Source organism: Astyanax mexicanus, chromosome 1 (assembly GCF_023375975.1).
Source record: "Astyanax mexicanus isolate ESR-SI-001 chromosome 1, AstMex3_surface, whole genome shotgun sequence".
Lineage (NCBI taxonomy): Eukaryota > Metazoa > Chordata > Actinopteri > Characiformes > Acestrorhamphidae > Astyanax > Astyanax mexicanus.
This window is the reverse complement of record NC_064408.1, coordinates 53,020,195-53,040,845: the sequence shown is the minus strand read 5'-3', so window position 1 is coordinate 53,040,845 and position 20,651 is coordinate 53,020,195. Positions and strand designations below refer to the sequence as shown.

The 20,651-nt window shown below is 37.2% G+C and overlaps 1 protein-coding gene across 1 annotated transcript; it reads left to right on the top strand.

Annotated features, from left to right (window-relative positions):
• Positions 1–5: 5 nt before the first annotated feature.
• Positions 6–20,433, top strand: snx3 (sorting nexin 3). The gene is made up of 4 exons (XM_007255676.4): positions 6–248; positions 16,256–16,351; positions 16,724–16,848; positions 19,392–20,433. The coding sequence occupies exons 1-4, from the start codon at positions 87–89 to the stop codon at positions 19,495–19,497; spliced, it is 489 nt and encodes a 162-aa protein (XP_007255738.1). The 5' UTR covers positions 6–86; the 3' UTR covers positions 19,498–20,433.
• The last annotated feature ends 218 nt before the right edge of the window (positions 20,434–20,651 follow it).

The window sequence follows — 20,651 nt, the reverse complement described above, 5'->3', positions numbered from 1 at the left end:
GTGTCAGCTGCGCCTCAGCTGATCGGAAGTCAAATCGGCAGCTCGGGTTGTTGTTGGAGCGCTGAAGCTTTAACGGGGTTTTAGCGATGGCTGATACCGTGGCGGATACGAGGAGACTCTTCACCAAGCCGCAGAACCTCAGCGATGCGTACGGACCGCCCAGTAACTTTCTAGAGATCGACGTGGGGAGCCCGGAGACTGTCGGTGTTGGTCGAGGGAGATTCACTACGTATGAAATCAGGCTGAAGGTGAGCTGAGGACCAGCCTGGGGAGCAGAGCTGAGCTAACAGATTTCCCGCTATGGCTAACTCCAGCCTGTAGTTACGGTCGCCTCTGAGGGGGCGTTAGCCTGGCCATTGATTCCTAATAATCCCCTAGCCTTAACCTCCCTACTGTGAAATATCACCCGCTATTATACTGCCACTGTTCGCACATCCAGACCAGGGAGCTGCTGCTGCTGCGATACTGTTAGCTACACACATCTGTCACTACGAGTCCAGCAAAGTTAGCTTAGCTCGTTGGCTAGCCAGCTAAGCTACCTAGCCAACTAGCTGTGTTAACTTACCTGTTTATCATGTTATGAGACCGTGGACTCTGCCTACCCATTCCCCCCATGCAGTTGAGATCCTCTTTATCTAGATAAAAATCATACAAATAAGGACTTACAACAGTGGTGGGCGTTTAGCAAGCTAGCTAGATATCTAGCTAACATGTTTAAGGTTCTTAGCGAATTGTTTGGTGCGATTTTAGCTAGCTAACCCAGCTAACTACATTACTGTACATGTTATAGAGTGTGATGGAATTTAGCCATCTGATAACTAGCGTGACATAGCTAGATTAAGTAACCTAGGTTAGCTAAGGTTCGCTTAGCTGCCTAGAGTTAGCGCTAATTAAGCTAACTAACTGGGGAGCTTAACCACCTTTATAGCTAAATTAACTCCTAATTAATGTCAATTAACACTTTTTAACAGGTTTTTAACAACTTTAAAATAAGATTAAAATTAGATAGATAGGAAGGAGAGGTTTCTTTATAAATAAAGAGTGTCATACATACATTACATACATGCAGCTCTGAAAAAGACCTAAAGAGATCACCTAAAAATCTTTTATTTTTACCAAATTGACATCCTCTGGAATATAATCAAGAGGAAACTGGATGACCACAACCCATTAAACCAAGCTAAACTGCTTGAGTCTTTGCACCAAGAGTGGCATAAAGCTACCCAAAAGCAGTATGTAAGATTGGTGAAGGAGAACATGCCAAGATGCATGAAAACTCTGTGATTAAAAACCAGGGTTATGCCACCAAATATTCTTTTGTTCTGAACTGTACTTTATGAATATAAACTTGTTTTCTTAGCATTATTTGAGGTCTAAAAGCTCTGCATCTTTTTGTTATATATATATATATATATATATATATATATATATATATATATATATATATATATATATATATATATATATATTTGTGTGTGTGTGTGTGTGTGTGTGTGTGTGTGTAGTTAAAACACTAACTAATGTAACTTGTGTACTATGTATCTACCTAAAACAAGTAGTCATTAGTTACAGTAATAATTCTCTGCCTTTTAAATGTTCCTGAAAAAGTGGTCTAGTTATCTAGGCTTCTCCCCTGGCCGCACCCGTTAGTGTGGATGACGAAGATAATAGTATTTGTCACACACAGGAAATGTGACCCAAACGACCATGTTTTTAAATACTGCCAAGATCAGTTATACTTTATCAAAGTAACAGTTAACATTATCAAATTTTCTTGCGTATGAAGAAAATACCCGTGAAATATGGGTATACTTTAAGTTTAGCATACACATGTTTTACAAATTCCATATTGTGGGTTTCACAGAGTTATGTTGCACAGAATAGTACTGTTTATCTGCATAAACAGATTTAGCTAGCCTATTTTGTGTGAAAGCGTTGGATTTTTTTAAATTTTGCTTTACACGACCAACGCCCAGGCTGAAAAGTTTAGCCATATCAGAATTGTTCAGAAAAAAAAACGACTTAATACTTTTTTTTTTTAGATGGGGGGAATAGGGAGGGTCGGGTTTTACAAAGAAGAAAACTTTAAACACCAGGTTTGTTTAAGTCGATTGGCTGCGTTTGGAATTAAGGGATAATGTTTACTTTTGCTTTTTATTTAAAGCTCTGTCAAATATTAACTTGTGTGGCTGGTTGCTTTATACGATGAAGTTAAACAGGGTTGAATTATATTTACCCTTCATGATTATGTGAGACTTGGCTGAGCAATTTGAAAGTCAAAATGGCTGAAACCTCTTAGCCATTGTGAAGACCTTGGGTTGCAGGGAGGCCATAATTCAGAGGTACTTGCAACCCAACGTAAGCCTCTCCAAATTTCGCTCACATTGTGGAACAGTGATTAAACCCTGTTCTAGAATGGAGCCTGAAGACTGAATTAGGTCTATCCATTCAGGCAATAAAGACTGCCACAACTCATCTAGTCTGTTCTCTGTGGGAGAGGTCATTGTTGTCCTGTAGAAGGCAGATTTTTCAGGGTTTTTTTGGATGCTGAGTAATAGTCTACATAGCAGCTTAGTGGATAAACATGGAATGTACTGGCACTAGGGTGCCCTGTTTGTTACTGTTCATACCTTGGTGTGTTGTGGACTGATTAGGTCTGTCCAGTGACACAATTGCAACATCTTGCCTAAATGACAAAATAGTCGTTAACTACATGTGAACAAACATGTTGGGATAACTTTTCACGTGTTGTCACTAGTTGTGTTTACTAGTCCAGAATATTTGTACCTACTGCAATTCAAGTCAAGGAGGAAGTTTTGTGTTCTACTTAAACTTGACCGCTTTGAATACTGCTATGTGGCTGCTGGCACCTTATCTTAACCCAATTTTATTTAACATACATTCCCTTTATACCAAGGCCTCATATGTTCTGAATAAATGCCTCTTTTAGAGGCTGAAGAGCTTGCATGTTTCTTTTTATGCATACAGTGATATGGATGAAAGGGCAGTCCATTGATGATACGTAGATATGCAAAAATGCAGATATGTAGATTTGTAGGAGCTGCATAGCATAAGTTGGTTGTTTAGCAAACAGTCCACCATTATAACATGCTATTCATTTGTAAGAGCGTACTTCATCATTAGAGGTTTCTGTCAAAAGTTGTTTAAAATTACAGAGGTGAAAAGGCACCACAGAGAAGAAGTAGAACAAATATACTTTAAATTATCTGTTCTGTGTCTTGGCTGTTCATGACAATAATATTTAAAGCTCTTACATTTTGTTGATTTTGGATTAGAAAAAAAGGTGTGTTGTAAATGTTGGTCTCAGAAATGTCTATTAGGTCAAACCTAACAGTTGTGACACTATGAGCAGCTGTTTAGTCAGATTGTTCCTCATTAGAAACTACACATTCAAGTGTGTGAGTAATTTGTTTCTAAATTTCCTGTTTTCTGAGGTAAGACCACAAAATCCTTTTTTTTGTTTTGTGTTTTTAGTACAGTTTTTGTGTTCTCTTTATTTTAAATGGAATAGAAGCCCCAGGAACCCATATGGACCTGTTGAGTTGTTCTTTCATTTTTTTGTTGTTTTGCACCTGTTAACTAAGCATATTTTTTTCAAAAGTAAATGCTAGGCTGGCATCACATGGATCGCTGTCTTCTGTGGAAAGAGGAACATCAGGTCAGTGAGGGATTTAGTCTACCATAACTTTCAGCTTCCTTCCTGTAAGGGAAAGCAAGGCCTTTTAACCTTAAAGGAACAAGACGTGTGCTGCACGATGCGTGTTGCTCACGCACAAAACCCTCACAAACCTTGCTTCCACAAATGTTTTTCAATCTGGGGAATACTATGACAAAGTGGAAAGTTATGCTGACGATAATATAGTTGCTATTAATATTGTATTATTACATACACTCAGACCTTTTCAGTTGTGCTGTGCTATCTGGCACCAAGATCTTACATTCTTTTAAGACCTGTAAATTGTTAGGTGGAGCTGCCACAGGTAAAACTAGTTCCATCACAGCAGTGGTGAGTACCATTCATTCATGAACCTTTCTTGTGTACCATGTCAGTAGTTTGTGGTTTGTTCCTCTTTGTACCACTTTAGACAATTTCACTCAGTATTTCACTCTTGCACATTGTTTGAAAAGCAACTTTCCATATACTTCTAAAATATCCCATACATGGACATGTTATGAAAGAATAATTGTTTGCCTTATCTCTAACTGGTCATAATGTTGGCTTACGTTTGTGTACAAATGTAATACTATTTAATAGTATTGATTTGAATAAATATAGTGTGTACATTTTTATTGTTTAAATCTTATTATTGAACCATGTGGACTTTCTTTTGCTTAGCTTTATTTTGTGACATTTCTAGTACTAAAATAATTGCCGTCTTGATATAATCATTATTACAATGAAGTTCTGTTGAGATATTTTGTGCCCCTAGCAAATAACCATGAAGCAGTTATGGTTGACATGGGCTATACTTTTCAGCATAAAGCACACAGAAAAGAAGGCCCTCAGTTTAAGACAACTCAACCCTCTCAATTTAAGCAGTCATTTCTTCCAAGCTGATGAGTTTTGACAGACGCTCTTGTGTCTGGTAATGGACTGCAGGCTCCCCCCGCTTTCCTATATAGAGTATTTATAGCTTTCCTCTACCTACAGAGCGAGCCATCGCCAGCCATTAGCCCGAATCTAAAGCTACTGTACTTGATTAGCGTGTAATAATTAGCATACGCGTGTAATCAGCATTATTGTGTGTCTGAGAGCCCGTGGTGACCCTGCTTTGCATAAGGGAGCGCCCCGCTCGTCCGCCTCTCGGTGCTGTCACTCCCTCGCTCCAGCCTCAAAGATGGGGAGAAAGAAGAGGAGCTGTCAGCTTCTGAAGGAAGCGCAGTTACGTGAGGAGATAAAAGCGAGGCGCATGTTTTGCGCTTCTCGAAGTTAACAGCAGCGCCCATATTGATTATGTGGTCCCGTGTGACAGGGGCACCTTCCTCCCTTTTCCCCACTTCGCACAGTTCTCGCGCTCACAATAAGTTCCCCACCTCCCCTCCCTTTCCTTTTGCTTCCCATTCGTTCTTGCTGTCTTCATGCCCCACATCTTAGAGATGATACGTGTGTGTGTGTGTGTGTGCGCGTGCAGGTGTGTGTGTGAGAGAGAGAGAGAGAGAGAGAGAAAGAGGGTCTGAGAATGAGAGAAAGACTGTGAGCGCCTGCCTTTTTAATCCCCTCATTGAAAGAGAAGTGGAGTGAATGAGTGGTGATGGTGGTGGCGGTGATGGAGGGGTGGAGCAGACCTAATTTTAACCCCCCAATCCACCCCTTACTGGATGACACAGAATTCCCCTCCCCCTGCTTTATGCTTGGTTGTCGTCTCAAGATCGACGCGGGTCATTGTCTCATCATCTCACCTCTAGATAAATAAAGGATGAAGCGATAAGTTACTGTTCTGGCCTTCTCAAGTTTCAAAACTTTCATAGGAGTCTACAGGGCAAGAGGTAGGGGCCACAAATGTTTGACTGTTACTTTGTAGCTGAGGTTAACTAACAGACCCTTTGACCAGTTGAAGTTTTCTGCTTCTATTGATCTCTAAAGGGTTTAGTGCCGTGGCACTTGTGTGACCTTGAGCCTGAATAGGGAGAGTGGGGCACATCCTACTGCAATTTGTTTTTTTGATGAATAATTCTAGAAGTATTTGTGCAAGACTAATATTTTTTTTATATGAGCTGTCAACACATCTGCTGCTGCTGTCTTGTTTATAAACAGTTTGGATAAAAACGTTTTAAATTGATTAAAAAAAACAAAAAACTTTTTTTTCATTTTTAGACTAATGAAATAGATTAAAACATTGAAGCTAAATAAATTAATATGTGCATAAACATAGATGAGATTATTGAAAACAAACATGGAAAATGTAATTTAGGTTGCATAAATATATCTGCATCATATTTGCAGATAAATGCCTAAAATTATTGACATTGGGCATATGATTGATTAAAATTATTAAAATTAATGTTTTGTATTTATTGCACTGCTACTGTGGTAAACTCTGTCCCTTGTGGCTCTTGTAACCCCAAAAACATATCACTCCTTTGATTCTCATATTGGTAGATGTGATGTGATGTGGGCATTCTAAAGCCCAAGACTTTATGATCAATTTGCATACATCAATCACATGACGCTTGGCATGTGAGTGTATGCTTTATTGAATCTGGCAGAAGATAACACAAGTTTTACAAGAGAGTATGATCCTCTCCTTCTATGTTAACTTCAGGAACTCCACTGTGTAAAGGCTGTACTTTAGTCTGGTTTTCTTAGTGTAGGTTCTTCACATGATTTAAAGTGGTATCATATTACAGCCATCAAGGCGGTGAATGAAGTAGTGCAGATGAGAAAAAAAGATAAGATAATCTATTATTTTGTTTTCTGTTTACTGTGAGAATTCATAGGTTATATCATGGGTGCTGTTTAATGCTGGTTTAAACCAACATAAGCTGTGCAGTTCTCCCGCCAGTAAAATGAAGCATTTTTGCAGTAGTTTTAGTTAGATATAATATTACATTTTTTATATCCAACATTGTACACTAGTTTCACACTGCAGACTCTAACAAAACTTTAGTTTATCTTTTGAAAACTCTCCTTAGTGCTGCTGGCTGGGTTCTAATAACCATGATTGGCTCCTTGAAGACACCCAAAAGAGCTCTGAACATTGTGGTTAAAACAAATCCTCTTAAACTGAATTAGGATAAAAATTAGTGCATACTTTATAAGTTAAAAATGACTATCAACCCCAACCCTGATCCCCTGCATCAGATTGGGACATCTCTTGAGTTTTCTTTACTTTATGAACAGAATCAAATGAAATAGTTTTGAGATTTTCGGAATCGCAGAATGCTTTACAAAGTTCTATGCCAGTGTTCATTTTTGTTTTAGAGTTTGATACATCTTCCCTCTGAAGCTTATGAAAGTAGAGAAGGTTCACTATAGGGGAAATTTGTTTGTTTGCACAGTTTTAGAAATAGTTTGGTGAAAAACTATTTCCACGGTCCCAAAATGTATTTAACCAGCCAAGATTCATGTTCATTGAAATTTTAAATAGACTTTTGTGGTTTTTTTTTTTGTTTGTTTGTTCTTTTTTTTTTTGTTCCATAAAAATAGTAAATCTTTGGAAGATGACGTTGGACATGAAATTTGCCTGGGCTTACATATTTTAACCAGGCTCTCCCATGACTGTGGGTTAGCTGAATTGTTTTACCAACTGACCTCCTCTGTACTTGCGCTGTTTGATTTTCACCTGCTTGTTTACAGAATCTGAAGTTGATTTGCGTTAGACCTGGGCCCAGTCAAAGCACCCCCCCCCCCCCCCCCCCTTCCACTGGCTCCACTGGAAATGCATGGGAGAGGACTTTGGGATCCTATTTTGTTTACAGACAGGAGAATGAAAAACCCTCCTGTTTTTTTTTCCTCTCTTTTTTCAAAATAACAGCTCTCCCTCCATCGTCTTAACTTGGTTAGACTCTCTCTCTCCTTCTGTCTTTTTCTCTTTCTCTCTCTCTCTCACCTCCACCTCTTCATTCCTCTTTCATTCTCCTCTATTTCCAAACCCCTCTCTCACACTCATGCTCTCTCTCTCATTCTTGGCCATTAATAAAAATGGCTTGCTTGCCTGGCTGTCAGTCCCAGTCAAGTGTAATCCAAAGTCTACAGGATCCTCCCTGACAACTATTTTAATGGTAATGGGGACCATATTGTATCAAGGCTACCATATCCTACTTGAGATGACAGTATTAAAAGTGGGAGTTGATGCTATGGGAACAAAGAGAGGGGGCAGCTTTTTGCCAGAGCTGGGGGGGTGTTGGTGTGGAAGGGTGGATTGGGGGGTGCGTGTGAGAGAGGGAGAGAAACACTGTGTGTGTGGTGAGGGGGTGAGTGCTCTCCTTGTCCCTCTCTCCTCATCTCTTTGGGGATATGATGCGATGAGATGGCATTGTGCATCCATTTTTTTTTCATACTTTTTATTTTGAAAAAGAGAGGGAGGAGGGCGGAGAGATGAAATGCGGCTCTCTTAAACTTGACTTGATCCGGCTCGCTAAAAGCTAATGCATAGCCGGTGCTGAACCCCTTACAGTGAGTGTGGTGACCTCTCAGCGCAGGGCTTCTTTTTTTTCGCCCCTTCGTTTCCCACTCCCCTCTCTTTCCTCCTAATGAGGACACACCATTGTCCCCAGCGCACACATACATCAGAAAAAGAGGAGGCAGACTGGGGCTGTGCCCCCCTCCTCGAATCGGCATAAGCCATGTGGAGGCTTTTAACAGTGCCGAGGAGTGACTGAAAGAAGAAGCGCTTTTAGTACATCTATCAGACAATTGGCTATTTTGGGCTGATGTGTATAAAATGGACTTGGTCTCTCTCTTTTTCTCTCTCTCACTTTCTCTCTCTCTCTCTCTCTTATTTTTGCCTCTTTCACTTTATCCCACTGTAGGTTAATATGCCTTATAGCATGTTTCCATATTGACACATCAGCCTGTCCCACTGAGGTCATTGCTTTAAAACTCCTTTCTCTGTCTTATAAAGTGATGATTTTTTTTTTAGATAAAATAGTTTTATTTGGCCTATTCTAGCAGTGGAAGGAAAAATTGAACCAGATTACTGGAGAGTATAGACTGGTGCCACAAGTTTGGTGCAAAAATTAGAAAAAGGATTAAAAAGGCATGCAACAGGTTGCTGTGTCCTCCACTGTGACTGTTCCATATAAGTTCAGGAAGCTAATGTAAAAAAATCCCGCCAAACCAGCAATACTATAATAATATCCCGTCAGTGAGCCAACCTGCAGCTGATCAGGCATTCAACTAACAAATAGCAACAAATTAATGTTCTGCAGCAAGCAATACCTTTTACTTTCTAAAATATGGTATCTAGTATATTACCTCAGCTGTTAGCAAATTCTGGATGGCAAAGGAAACACAATGCTAGCATATTTAAAAAAAAATGCTTAACATGTCCTTTGTCTGCAGTTTTGCCACAAACAGTTCATTTATGCCTCTTTAAGGAGTAGTTTTGCGGTCAGTGGTGTGTTGTGGTATTTTTATAATGATAAATTAGTACCTGCTACATCAGCTATAGCTCACAATATCTCTCTGTACTTTTGTTTTGTTATGTTATGTGTTTGTTATTTGTTTGTACTGAGCGGGTCTACCTCTGACTGAGTTTTGATTCCTTCCAAGGTTTCTTCCTCTTAAAGGGAGTTTTTCTCTGCCACTGTGTCACCATAAAAATTGGCATAAAGCTGCTTTGTGATAACTTTTGTTGTAAAAATGCTATATAAACAAAATTTGAATTGAATTGAATTGAATTAAATTAAATTGAATTGAATTGTAGTAGCATGGGTTGGAATAGCATATACAAGATGGTAGCCACACATAGACTACAGGTTTGAGGAGATTTTTAAAGAAGGGGTTGTGTACGATATGTCTGACATGCCCATGTCCGACATAGGAAAGGAATCAAATCTGAATGCTGCGTTGAATGCTGTTTCCTTGCCTTGCTCTCATACACTTTGCACATTATTTTCACAGCAGTTTTATATGTGAACAAATTGTAGTTGTTATTGAACACTATAATAGTTACTGGATAGTGTACAATATTTACTAAATAGTTTATTTTAAGTCATTTAATATTTTTTAGTTGTTAATGAAAATATATATTATTTAATGAATAGTTTGTAATTGTTACTAAATAATGTGTAGTATTTTCTAATCAGTTTATAATAGGTCCTGAATATTTTATATTTATTGAATAGTATGTATGTATGTAGTAGGTACAGAATTATTTATTGTAGTTACTAAATAATTTGTTGCAGGTACTGAATAGTTTATACTAGTACCTAAATAGTTAATAATATCACTGAGCAGGTTACGATGGTTACAGAGTACCTTTTTTCATCTGTCACAGAATAGTTAATAGTTAAATAATTACTGAAGAGTTTGTAGTAGCTACTTGATAGTTTATAATAGTTACTGAAAAAAGTTTTGAAGTTACAAAATAAATCATATTACAAAAATAATTAAAATAGCTACTGAATGATTTGTAGCATGACTTTTATTAAGCTTAATATAATTATAACTAAATATAGTTATTATTGGATAATTCATAGTTTGTTACTAAGAGTTTTAAATTATGCTAGGTAGTTGCTGAATATACAAAGTTACAGAAAAAAATTAAATAATAGCAAATTTATTGGAATAGTTATTAAATAATTTGTGGTAGTCACTAAATAGTTTGTAATATTTATTATGTAATTTTTGTATATAATTATATATCTAGTTATCACTTAGTTTGTATAAATGTCTGCTTAGTATTAGTAGTAGTTAAATAATTTGTAATAGTTTCAGAATAAATGTCAATTACTGAATAATTTTTTGGCGTTACAGAATATGTTTTAGCTCGGTGCTTTTTAGTTGCAATTATTAGTTGCTGATTAATTGTTGTAGTTACTAAATTAACTGTAAAATTTGTTAAACAGTTTTTATATAGTTATTGAATAATTCATGATTGTTACTAGTAGTTAATGAGTAATTTGTGGTAGTTACTGTGTAGTTTGAAAGTCACTAAATAGTTATATAGTACTTATTAACTAATAGTAGTTACTTCATAATTAGAAATTACTTTACTTCACAATTAAAATTCCTAGGATTTAACATTATGGGATGGCAATGTTAATACAGGATAAGAGATGTCGTTTTGCAGTTTTATGTTCTGTTTTTTTTTTATGGGCAGGTGAGCTGTGCCGTTCATTCCTATAACATATTTAAGGCTACGGTTTTTCTGGTGTTTTTTGGAAGCACGTCTTCAACGTGCCATCCACCTGTCATTCAGATTTCACGCTTCCACGTCTTTCTCGTCTTCTTGCAAATGAACGAGTTAACACAAAGATGTGGACAGGTCTGTTAATAACCTCTGTCTGCACACTGGCTGTAAACGCTGCTGCGAGATGAATGGAGCTGTTTTCATCTGATCATCAAGTGTTTGATGTGGAAGCCTGCTTCTGCCTGCGTGGTTAACTTTAGTTGCCACAGTAATCAGAGCCTTTGTTGTGCAGTTTTGTTTGGTTCTTCCGCTCGTCTCAGGTTTGATTGAGATCATTAGCAGCGAGATGAGGCCAGTCAAACTCAGAAGAGCACAGATAGACGCAGCTGTCTGTTTCTCTGTGGTGTCTCTCATGAAAACCATCATGATGATGTTGCTTGTGTTGTTTTATGAACACTTTAGATAACTACCTCTTGAGTTAAATGAGAAACTGATGGTCTCGTATTTGTCCCCTTCCCAAGTAGATCTGACTTTAACCAGTATGTTTTTGTAAGTGGCTTTTTTTTTTAAAAGCTGTTATCTCTTTAATGTCCTTGTCAAGATTTATTTTATTTTTTTTTTTGCTTTTTTCACTTTATCCCACTATAGGTTAATATGCCTTATGCTATGTTTCCATAGGTCATTGCTTTGATTACTATATGGTACTATAGTACGGTACTATACGGACTCTGTACTATACGGTCATACATTTATTAATAACATCTCTATAAATTGGTTTTAAGAACAAGGTGTTTGTGTGGCCTATTTTAACAGATGGAACCAGACCACAAGAGAGTATAGATAGATGGTGTTACAAATGTGGTCTGGAGTCTGTTACTGTGTCCACCAATGTGACTGTTCCAGATTAGTCTAAAAAGCTAACTAAGGCTAATACCTAAAAAAAAAAAAAAAAAAAAAAAAAGTCAAGATATTCCAGATAATATTGCATCAATAAGCCAATTTGCAGCTGGTCAGACATTTAACAAATAAATGTTCGGCAGCGAGCAGTGCCTATACATTTCTAGAATATGATATATAGTGTATTACCTCTATGCTGCATGGCCTATGAAACACATAGCTAGAATAATTATTTGTAAATCATTTAACTTTTTGCTTTTGTCTGCAGTTTATTAATGCCATCTAGGAATGGCTAAAGGGTCTATTAGGATCAGTAATTGTGTTTATCTCATTACAGCTGTTTTATTTCGGGTGTGTTTTATTACTTTATTACTTTATTAGTTTGTACTGTACGTGTAGTGGAGTTTTTGCTCTGCTCCAGCAACTGATTGTGTTGCTTGTGTGCATAAAACAGCTTGGTCACCTGCTCTTGACTAATTCTAATCACACACAGCCTCTCAGCCTTAACGCTTTGCCTCAACAGTGAGAAAGTATTACATTACCTGATCAGTTGACATGGGATTAACTTCTTTACACCTCCCTGCTCAGAGGAAACCAAAGCCAGGAGAACTGCCATTCAAATGATATTAACAGCAAACACAAGGCTTGTACCTTAAGATCGTAAACCTTCTGTAAATACCAGAGTAACCCTACACTTATAGCACACAAGAGGACCTGTTAAAGCTCATCTCCTGGATTTAGAAAAAAAGAGGATATTGTTCGGGTTAACCGGGTTCAGAACACTTGTTGAAAAAGCCCAACTAAAAGGGAAGCTGCTTGAGATGATGTCAGTATCTCTGTGTTTAATGTGTTGATAAGTAGTGGATCAGTGAAAAAAAGGGCTTACCCAGGTCTGCTAACCTTCCACTGTTATGCCACCGGGTGTATAAATAAATGTTTTCTGTATTATTTAAATGATTTTCCCTTGAAAGCGTAAAATAAAAAGGAATCAGGTATTTATGTGGCCAACACCTCACATTCATCTATATACTAGTTACTGAATTGTAAATGTTAATTTAATATCAAAGGAGTTAATACCACATTCAACATTTAGGGGCTTTAGACATGTCTTCACCAGACCTGTGAAATTAAACTCTTTCATTGTAAAACACAAACCGTTCATAAGCTTGGGGCATGCTGCTTAGCTTGCAGTTAGAACTAAAGATGGAATTGTATACAATTTTGATATCACAGTTGTAGAGGCCAAAATGATCACGGTTATCAATATTATAACAGTGTTGTAAAATAATGAAAACAAACATTTTTTTACTAATGCTCATACAGTATGTAGCATCACTCTCTTTCTTTGTAACCAAGTGAGCAAACAAGTATTATTTAATAATATAAAAAAACGTTCATCATAGAGAATTACATGATGGTCTCCAGCTCTAGATGAAATTGCTGTGTCTTAATAAAAAATGATGGCTTTGATGAGTGCTGAAGAGTTGCGTTCATCATGTGCAACTGCATTAGCAGCATAAGCATCATAGTGATGCTGAAATGTGAAGAGTTTAGGCTGCCAGCAAAACGGTGTGCTATGAGTCGCAGGTAACAGCTCACACAGCTGTCTTATCCTGTGGAGCTGTGTCTCTTAGTTAGGTCTGAGTTGAGACTGATTGAAATTCTGTCTGATTCTGCAGAAACACTTTATAACATCTCAAATCACTCTCTATTTCCTTTGTGGGATATGCTTTTCAAACTACATTAATCGACTGTTTTTAATGATGGTTAAGCTGTAGTATTAAGCCTCATCATTTTTTTTTTACTGTAGGTTAACAAGATACTCTTAAGTTTTACCTCTAGTTAGTACGTTTTTTTTTATATGATTATTTTTTTTTGTAATGATAAACACTTTGAATGTAAGAATGTGTATTGTCAGATGCTAATTTTGCTAATACTGAATGGAATCTAGTAGTCACTAAGGTAGCATGATCTCATCTGAGTATTGCTTATTGGTAACACCTTACTTGTCAGGGAAAGTATCATGGCTAACAGAATTATTTGTGTTAGTTACTAAATCTCTAATAATTAACAGAAGCACATTTTCAGCCAGCCTTAGTTTTAACATTATTTAAAAACATATTGGATGAGTTATTGACGTATCTTATTATATTGAGTTATTATGTTTTTCTTAATTGTCTTTTCACCATTATTAGTTTCTTAGTGGCAGGGAAATCCAGTAAGGGCAGCTAGGAGTTGATACAGGTGCGTTTGAATCCACGGATGACTTGGCCGAGCACGGTTGCGTTGAAGAATGAGGAAAGGAGGTCTGAGACACGAGTTGGTAAAAGCTGGAGAGGGGCTGTAGAAAGAAGTGTGGCTGTGTTTCATCGATGTTGTCCATTGTGAGCAGTGATGAGCACTGGCTGAAGAGGCTCTCTCAAGGGCAAGCAGTGACTTATTATAGCGTACAGAGAGCTGGGGGAGGATAAAGATGGGGTAAAGGAAGAACTAAGGAGGTAATAAAGGACACGATGAACGCTTCAGCCGTCTATACCCAATTAGGGCCTCAAATCAGACTTTTCCCCAAGCAGACAGTCAAGACATTTGTGTTAACATTCGTTATTCATCCATTCTTCAGACTACCAGGCTTCTTTTCTGGTTTTTAATTTTTCATTCCCTTTTTCATAAAACCTTTTTTTGTAGATTTGCTTGTATGCAGCAGTATTGATTGGAACTTTTTGTGTTTGTGTGTGTGCACTGCTCTCAGTGGCTTTTGCCTCTTCAGCTTTCTCCTTGAATGGAGACTCTCCACATTTATGCTGCTTTTCTCATTGTGTGTAAGGGCCACTGTCGTGTTTTTGCAATTTTTGTATCCATCAGGGCTGAAAAACTGTTCTGCTACATATGATGTACTTTTATGTAACACTAGGATTGCACGGTGTATCGTTTCAGCACCATCATCACGATGTGCATATATGTTGAGGCTGTAAGATTGGGCTTCCGCCAGTAAAAACATTAAAAGAACTGTGATAACACTGCGATAACAGCTAACTTAAATTGCATTACACGCAGGCAGCAACAGAGAGAGCTTTTCATGCTGTAGACTGTGATCACATGGCGTAATGAGGCTGGAGGTAGAGCAGACTTAGTAGTCCACTGCGATCCAACACATCAAACTAATTCTAGACTGGATAAAACCAAAGGCTGAAGAAACTTTTTAGAAGTCTTAAACTAATTCATTTTTGTTTCACATTCATATCATGAAGCACATTAAATTTTTGCTCCATATCATACACCCCTAGTGCATGTGCAATATTCAGATCGCAAGCTGTGAAATGTCACATAAGGCAAATTCAATCAAACAGGTCATCGACAAGACCTCCTCTAAACAACCTGCTTTGTAAATTGTCATTAAGAAATGGCAGTTGAGTCTTGATGGAATCTTGGAAGATCTGAGGACGAGGAAAACTCTTAGATAGAACTGTTTTCTTTTGAAAGAGCAAAGCAAGACCTGCAGGAGGTTTAACAAACATTGGTGTGGGGATGTGCTGTGCAGCATTGCTTGCAAAAATTTAATCGGCATGAACACTCTCATAACAGAAAACATACATAGGTTTGTTATGGTATGAGATAACCATCTCTAAAAATATCACAGTATTTTGTAAATATCCCCCAAAAAACTACAGAAATGATGATTATGCTGAACAGAACTAAAGCATGTTATTTGCATGTAGAAACCAGAGGTGGAGGAAGTGTTCATAGTTCATAGGTAAAATTGCTATTACCACCCTGTAAATGTGCTGTATTTCAATTAAAGTTCCTGCTTTGAAAATTATGAAGGCATCACCATGAAATAATAAAACTATTCAAAGTACTTGTAAACATTTGTTTCACTGTTGTGTTACTGGTTTGTTTCTAGCTGTGTTTGTTTTCAGACTACAGTATTTACAGGTCCTTGCTTATGTACCTATATGGGCTATGATTAGTTATTGTCAGGAATGCATCAGCATATTTTATCATTCAAACTACAAATGTTTTGTGGTCAAGTGTGGCCCTGTCCACCTTCACAAGTGAGTTTAGTTAATTGATTTACCTTAAATTTTCAAAATCATGTTAATGCTTTAATTACCTATACTAGGGGGAATAGCATCTCTAATTTTGAGACTCAGGGCTCAGCTTGTCAGAAACTGCACTCTTTTTTTTAAATTTTTTTTTTTACTTTGTTTAAAAAATACTTATCAGAGCTGCATAACATTGCGTGACTTGTCATATTTGTTTAAAACTCTGTAATATTACTCAGCCCACATGCTTCTTTCACTTTCAGTGATGGTCCTGTATCTTAGAATAAGGCGCTAAACTGCACATAGAAAGCGTGTCATTAGTGGGTTATTCTAAACTTAAATTCACCTCCCCAACTGTAGGGGAAGCCCAGGAGCATGAAATACTAATTCCTACATAATGCTATTTTAATACCAGGTGCGAACACGGTCTAATCCTTTATGCGCTGACTCAAAGTTAATATGGATTTAACTCTGCTTCTTTGTTCTTGTCCTTCTCAGACAAATCTTCCCATCTTCAAGCTAAAGGAGTCTAGTGTCAGGAGAAGATATAGCGACTTTGAGTGGCTGAGAGGAGAGCTGGAGAGAGAGAGCAAGGTGAGTGAGAAGAGATGTTACTCAGCCAAGAGGAGAGACAGCACGGTGGCAGTTAGGCCTTGAACAATGCCCTAGTTAAAGCTTGGTTTGTTTTGTGTTTAAACATGAAATACATTAAAGTCACACATTTTTGTGCTGATTAGGATGTTCAGAAGCTGTAGCCGTTTTGATAACTTGGTAAATTAGCAGCAGAGCCAATAAACATTAGATGATGTAGCAAGGAGGAAAATAGTTTTATGACATGCTTTCAAGGATGCATGCAGTTTGAGGCTCTGTTTAAAGTATTATGTTGACCAAGGTCATTGGTCTTTCTTTCCTGTTAGTTTATTTATTAGTGTGATGGTCTCCTGAGTGTATCTTGGTGTTTTTCAGGTGGTTGTCCCCCCTTTACCTGGCAAAGCCCTGTTTAGGCAGCTCCCATTCCGTGGAGATGATGGCATCTTTGATGATTCCTTCATTGAGGAACGGCGGCAAGGCCTGGAGCAGTTTCTCAACAAGTAAGGTCACATGAATTGCAGCATAATATTGCCTCACAATGCAATTTAAAAATCCTAGGAAGTGAAAAAATATATATATTTGACGTTTATGTATGTTAGTGACATCCATTGGGGATTCTTTTCCTCTTTTAGTGAATGCATTCAGCTTTAAGTTGTGCCCTTTGCTTTATGTAATAAACTTGTCTAGTCCCTGTAGAGAATCATTATGAATAGAATAGTACTCTCTGGAGCAGATAAATATGGTCATATTGGCACAATGCCTAATGCCAAATGTGGGCTAGAGGGTATAAAGTCCCCAGTATTGAGCTGTGGAACTGTTTTCTCTAGAATGATTGCTCTTCATTTAATACTTTTGGGATGCATTGAGGAGACAGGGGTGAGTTGTTGTGTTGATTATCCAACATGCTTACCTCACTGAATGCAATCAAATTCTTACACTGATGCTCCACAATCTATTAGAAAGCCTATATTGGACAGTAGAGACAATTACTCCAACAAAAGCGGGGTCAACTCATTTTATTACCTTTTATTTTTAAAGAATCAATAAAGGAACAGGTGTCCCAATACTTTTCTCCATATAGTACAAACATTGTAGTTACCTTACAACAACAATTGAACAATTGTAATGTTAATAGCATGCTTATGCATATGATGGAGGTGCTGCTTGTTAAAGGATGTTAAACAATAAAGTGCTGATTCTTGTCTTTATTTCTATTTAAAATGTAATAAGTCAGTCATATTCTTCCTCAGGTTATGAATAGTTAAAAAACAAATTCATTAAAAGCCCAATGTGCCATGACATTTATATCTGTGATGACTGTTTATTATTATTATGACCACATAAACAATTAACATATTAAACCATAAGTAAGGCACCCCTGGTCAAATTGTATTAATTCTAGAGTATAGTGAATGTAACATTCTCTGAAAATAACTAAAGTAACTAAATGTGTATAATTCTGTTGTAATATTATTTGTATTGATTGACCAAGTGTGCTCAAAAATTCGTCTTATACAGTTTTTTTTTATGTTATTCGTCTAATATTTAATTTGGAACTGAATAATTCTGATTACCACATTGCGACAGTGAGGAATTTAAATATTTCTTCGTCTTTTCAATTCATTTGAAGTTTCTTAGATTGAAGTTAACGGGAAGAACAGATATTTGCCAGCCTTCATGTCAGCTGATGTCTCCGCTTTCTTTTCTTTTTTTTTTTTTCCTTCTTTTTCCCCCGCGTTTCTCATAATTACCTACCGAAGGATCAAAACTGATGAGAGGCCGCAAGTGCACCCAGCTTTACTTTTTACATTTGTTTTATTTTCGCTGTGTAATTTATGATAATTGCGAGTGAAATTACAGGCGTGTGTTCCTCTTCCCTGCAGGATGTTGTGTGCACCCCTGCTTATTTTTGATCTGAGGTGTCGTTCCCCCACTGGCACAGACAATAAAAGTTACAGTGCGATTGTAATTATTTGCTGTGATTGCAGACTTTGCTATTATCTTTGTTTCATGTGCAAATGTGCCGTCTCTACCTGTTTGAATTTTAATACAAGACGAGCCGCTGTAAATTAGGTTTGGAGACAGAAGCAATACGTGGGTAATTAAGATGGGTTTTTTTTCTCTCTTGTAACAAAAAATGCTGAATTAAATGTCATTGTTCAGCACTAATAGCACTTAGGGCTCCACGCGCTGGCGGCGTGTTCTAGACTCGCTCTGCATGTGTGCATGTGGATTTGTTGGGTGTGATTAAACACATTGTAAAGGTGCGTTGACTGTTCCCAACTCCGATAATGATCTTCTGTATCGGCTTTGTCTTAAGTTGTGTAATTTTGCAAGTTTGGGAAGTTGATACTGAAAGATATTATCACAGTCTATCTTTTCTTTGGGAGGTAGTAAAGATGATTGTTTTCCGTTGGACCTGTTAGTGTCAGCTTTGACTTAAAATATATATATATATATTTTTTTTTTTAAGTTACATTTTGAAGTGACTTGCTGTCACAGGTCGTGCACTTTATGATTATCACAGTTTGGACATCTGGTAAGACTAATATAAACTAAATATTTAGTAAGGGTTGGGGGAAACCGTGATACTTAAACATGTGCACATGATGCATGATATGTACAACAATTGGCAACTGAATGCACAAGTTAATCCAGAAATCAGTACAATGATTGTATTGCACTACAAACTGGTGTAATTGTGTTCTTTTTTGATAATGAAACCTGCAGTGGGTCAGTAGTCTGTCAGTGATATTCTCTGTGGGGAAAAAAAAATATTTTGCCGTTTAATATTGACAATGTAGTTGTGACAGTTGTTCTATAAAACAGATATGCTTCAAAAATCAAGTTACATTGTCTCTGATTAAAGTTTATTATTTCAGAATTCTGACTTTGTTAACAAAAATGTAAAAATCATCATATACTATTAGTACTGTGTTAGTTTTTTCAAAACCTGCTGATATTAAATCTTCATTCCATTGTTCATCACTTTTCCTGTCTGCTATTGTGACTAATTTACCTTTTAATCCTATTGTTTTTACAGAGTGGCTGGCCATCCATTGGCTCAGAATGAGCGCTGCCTGCACATGTTTCTCCAGGACGAATCGGTGGATAAAAACTACACCCCTTCCAAAGTCAGACAAGCCTGAACTGCCTACACTAGAACTATCCACATACACAGAATAAGGCGCAGTCATCTGGAGCTCTTCCTCTGGAAAGAAAATGGCCCGTCTAAACCTTCACTCTTTGTACTGCATAAAATGTGCAAGAAAGTTCCTGAGCGAGAAATGTCTTATGATGCTTCAAAAAAAAAAAAAAAAAAATCCCTGAAATTTTTCAACATCTCACTTAGCATAAAGCTCTGTTACCCAGTCAGTGCTCACTGCTCCATCACTTTAGATCACTGTTCTCTTTCTTTGTGCTCTTATTGCTGATTAATTCAAATACCAACTGTTGCTCTCAGAATCAGATCAAAGTGAGACATGAAAGACATTTTTTATGTGTAATGATTGTGATTATTTATGACAGTTTTGTGTCTGCAAGCACCACTAACTATTTTTAAGTAGCTCAGGATATGTATCTTCACATGAAACATCTGACAAAAATGAACCAAATATATAAAATATATATTTACACTTATGCAAGCATTATTTACCAGTGTTAGATTAAATCCTACTTTCCTTTAAATCCTAGTTTCCTTTAACTGAATTTAACTCTCAAGAGATTTAACTATGTAGGAGTTATTTTAATGCAGGTGATTTTCCTTTCCTCCCCCTGAAACACACATTTACTCACACTGCTCTGAATGTTTAAGGAACACCAAATGAACTGCAACTAGTTGTTGTCTCACAGGGCAGAACTCACTTCAGTGACACGTCTTGTAAAGCGTTTGAATATGCGATGTGTGTATGTAACAGCCAACACTAGCCGAGCCTCAGTATGTTTGTTTTTTTCCCCTTTTTCTTCCTGGTTAAAGCACACAAACACAGAAGGCTGTGGTTGGCGCATGTTTTCAGATTTGTATACTGCTGTGCCATTATTTGTTTGTTTCTGAGAATTTTCCAATAAAACTGTTCACACACAGACTGATATAAGATTTTATTACTTTGTAGTGCACACTCCTAGCTGTCTTGACTAGACATTGATAACCTGTTTGTTTTAATATAAAATAGGAAAATTCTGCTCATGAGCCACTGGGAAAATGGTGGAGGTTGTGTCTGCTTGACAATGTATTGCCAAGGCATTAAGTTTAAGTAAAATTTTAATTATGGCAAAAGCTTTTGGTTTACAGGTCCAAAAAAGT

What these genes read in the sequence shown, in the direction of transcription:
- snx3 (XM_007255676.4), top strand. Translation starts at nt 87, where the DNA reads ATGGCTGATACCGTGGCGGATACGAGGAGACTCTTCACCAAGCCGCAG. An exon ending in CGTATGAAATCAGGCTGAAG is followed by an intron (nt 249 to 16,255) that starts GTGAGCTGAGGA and finishes TGTCCTTCTCAG; the next exon opens with ACAAATCTTCCCATCTTCAA. An exon ending in AGCTGGAGAGAGAGAGCAAG is followed by an intron (nt 16,352 to 16,723) that starts GTGAGTGAGAAG and finishes GGTGTTTTTCAG; the next exon opens with GTGGTTGTCCCCCCTTTACC.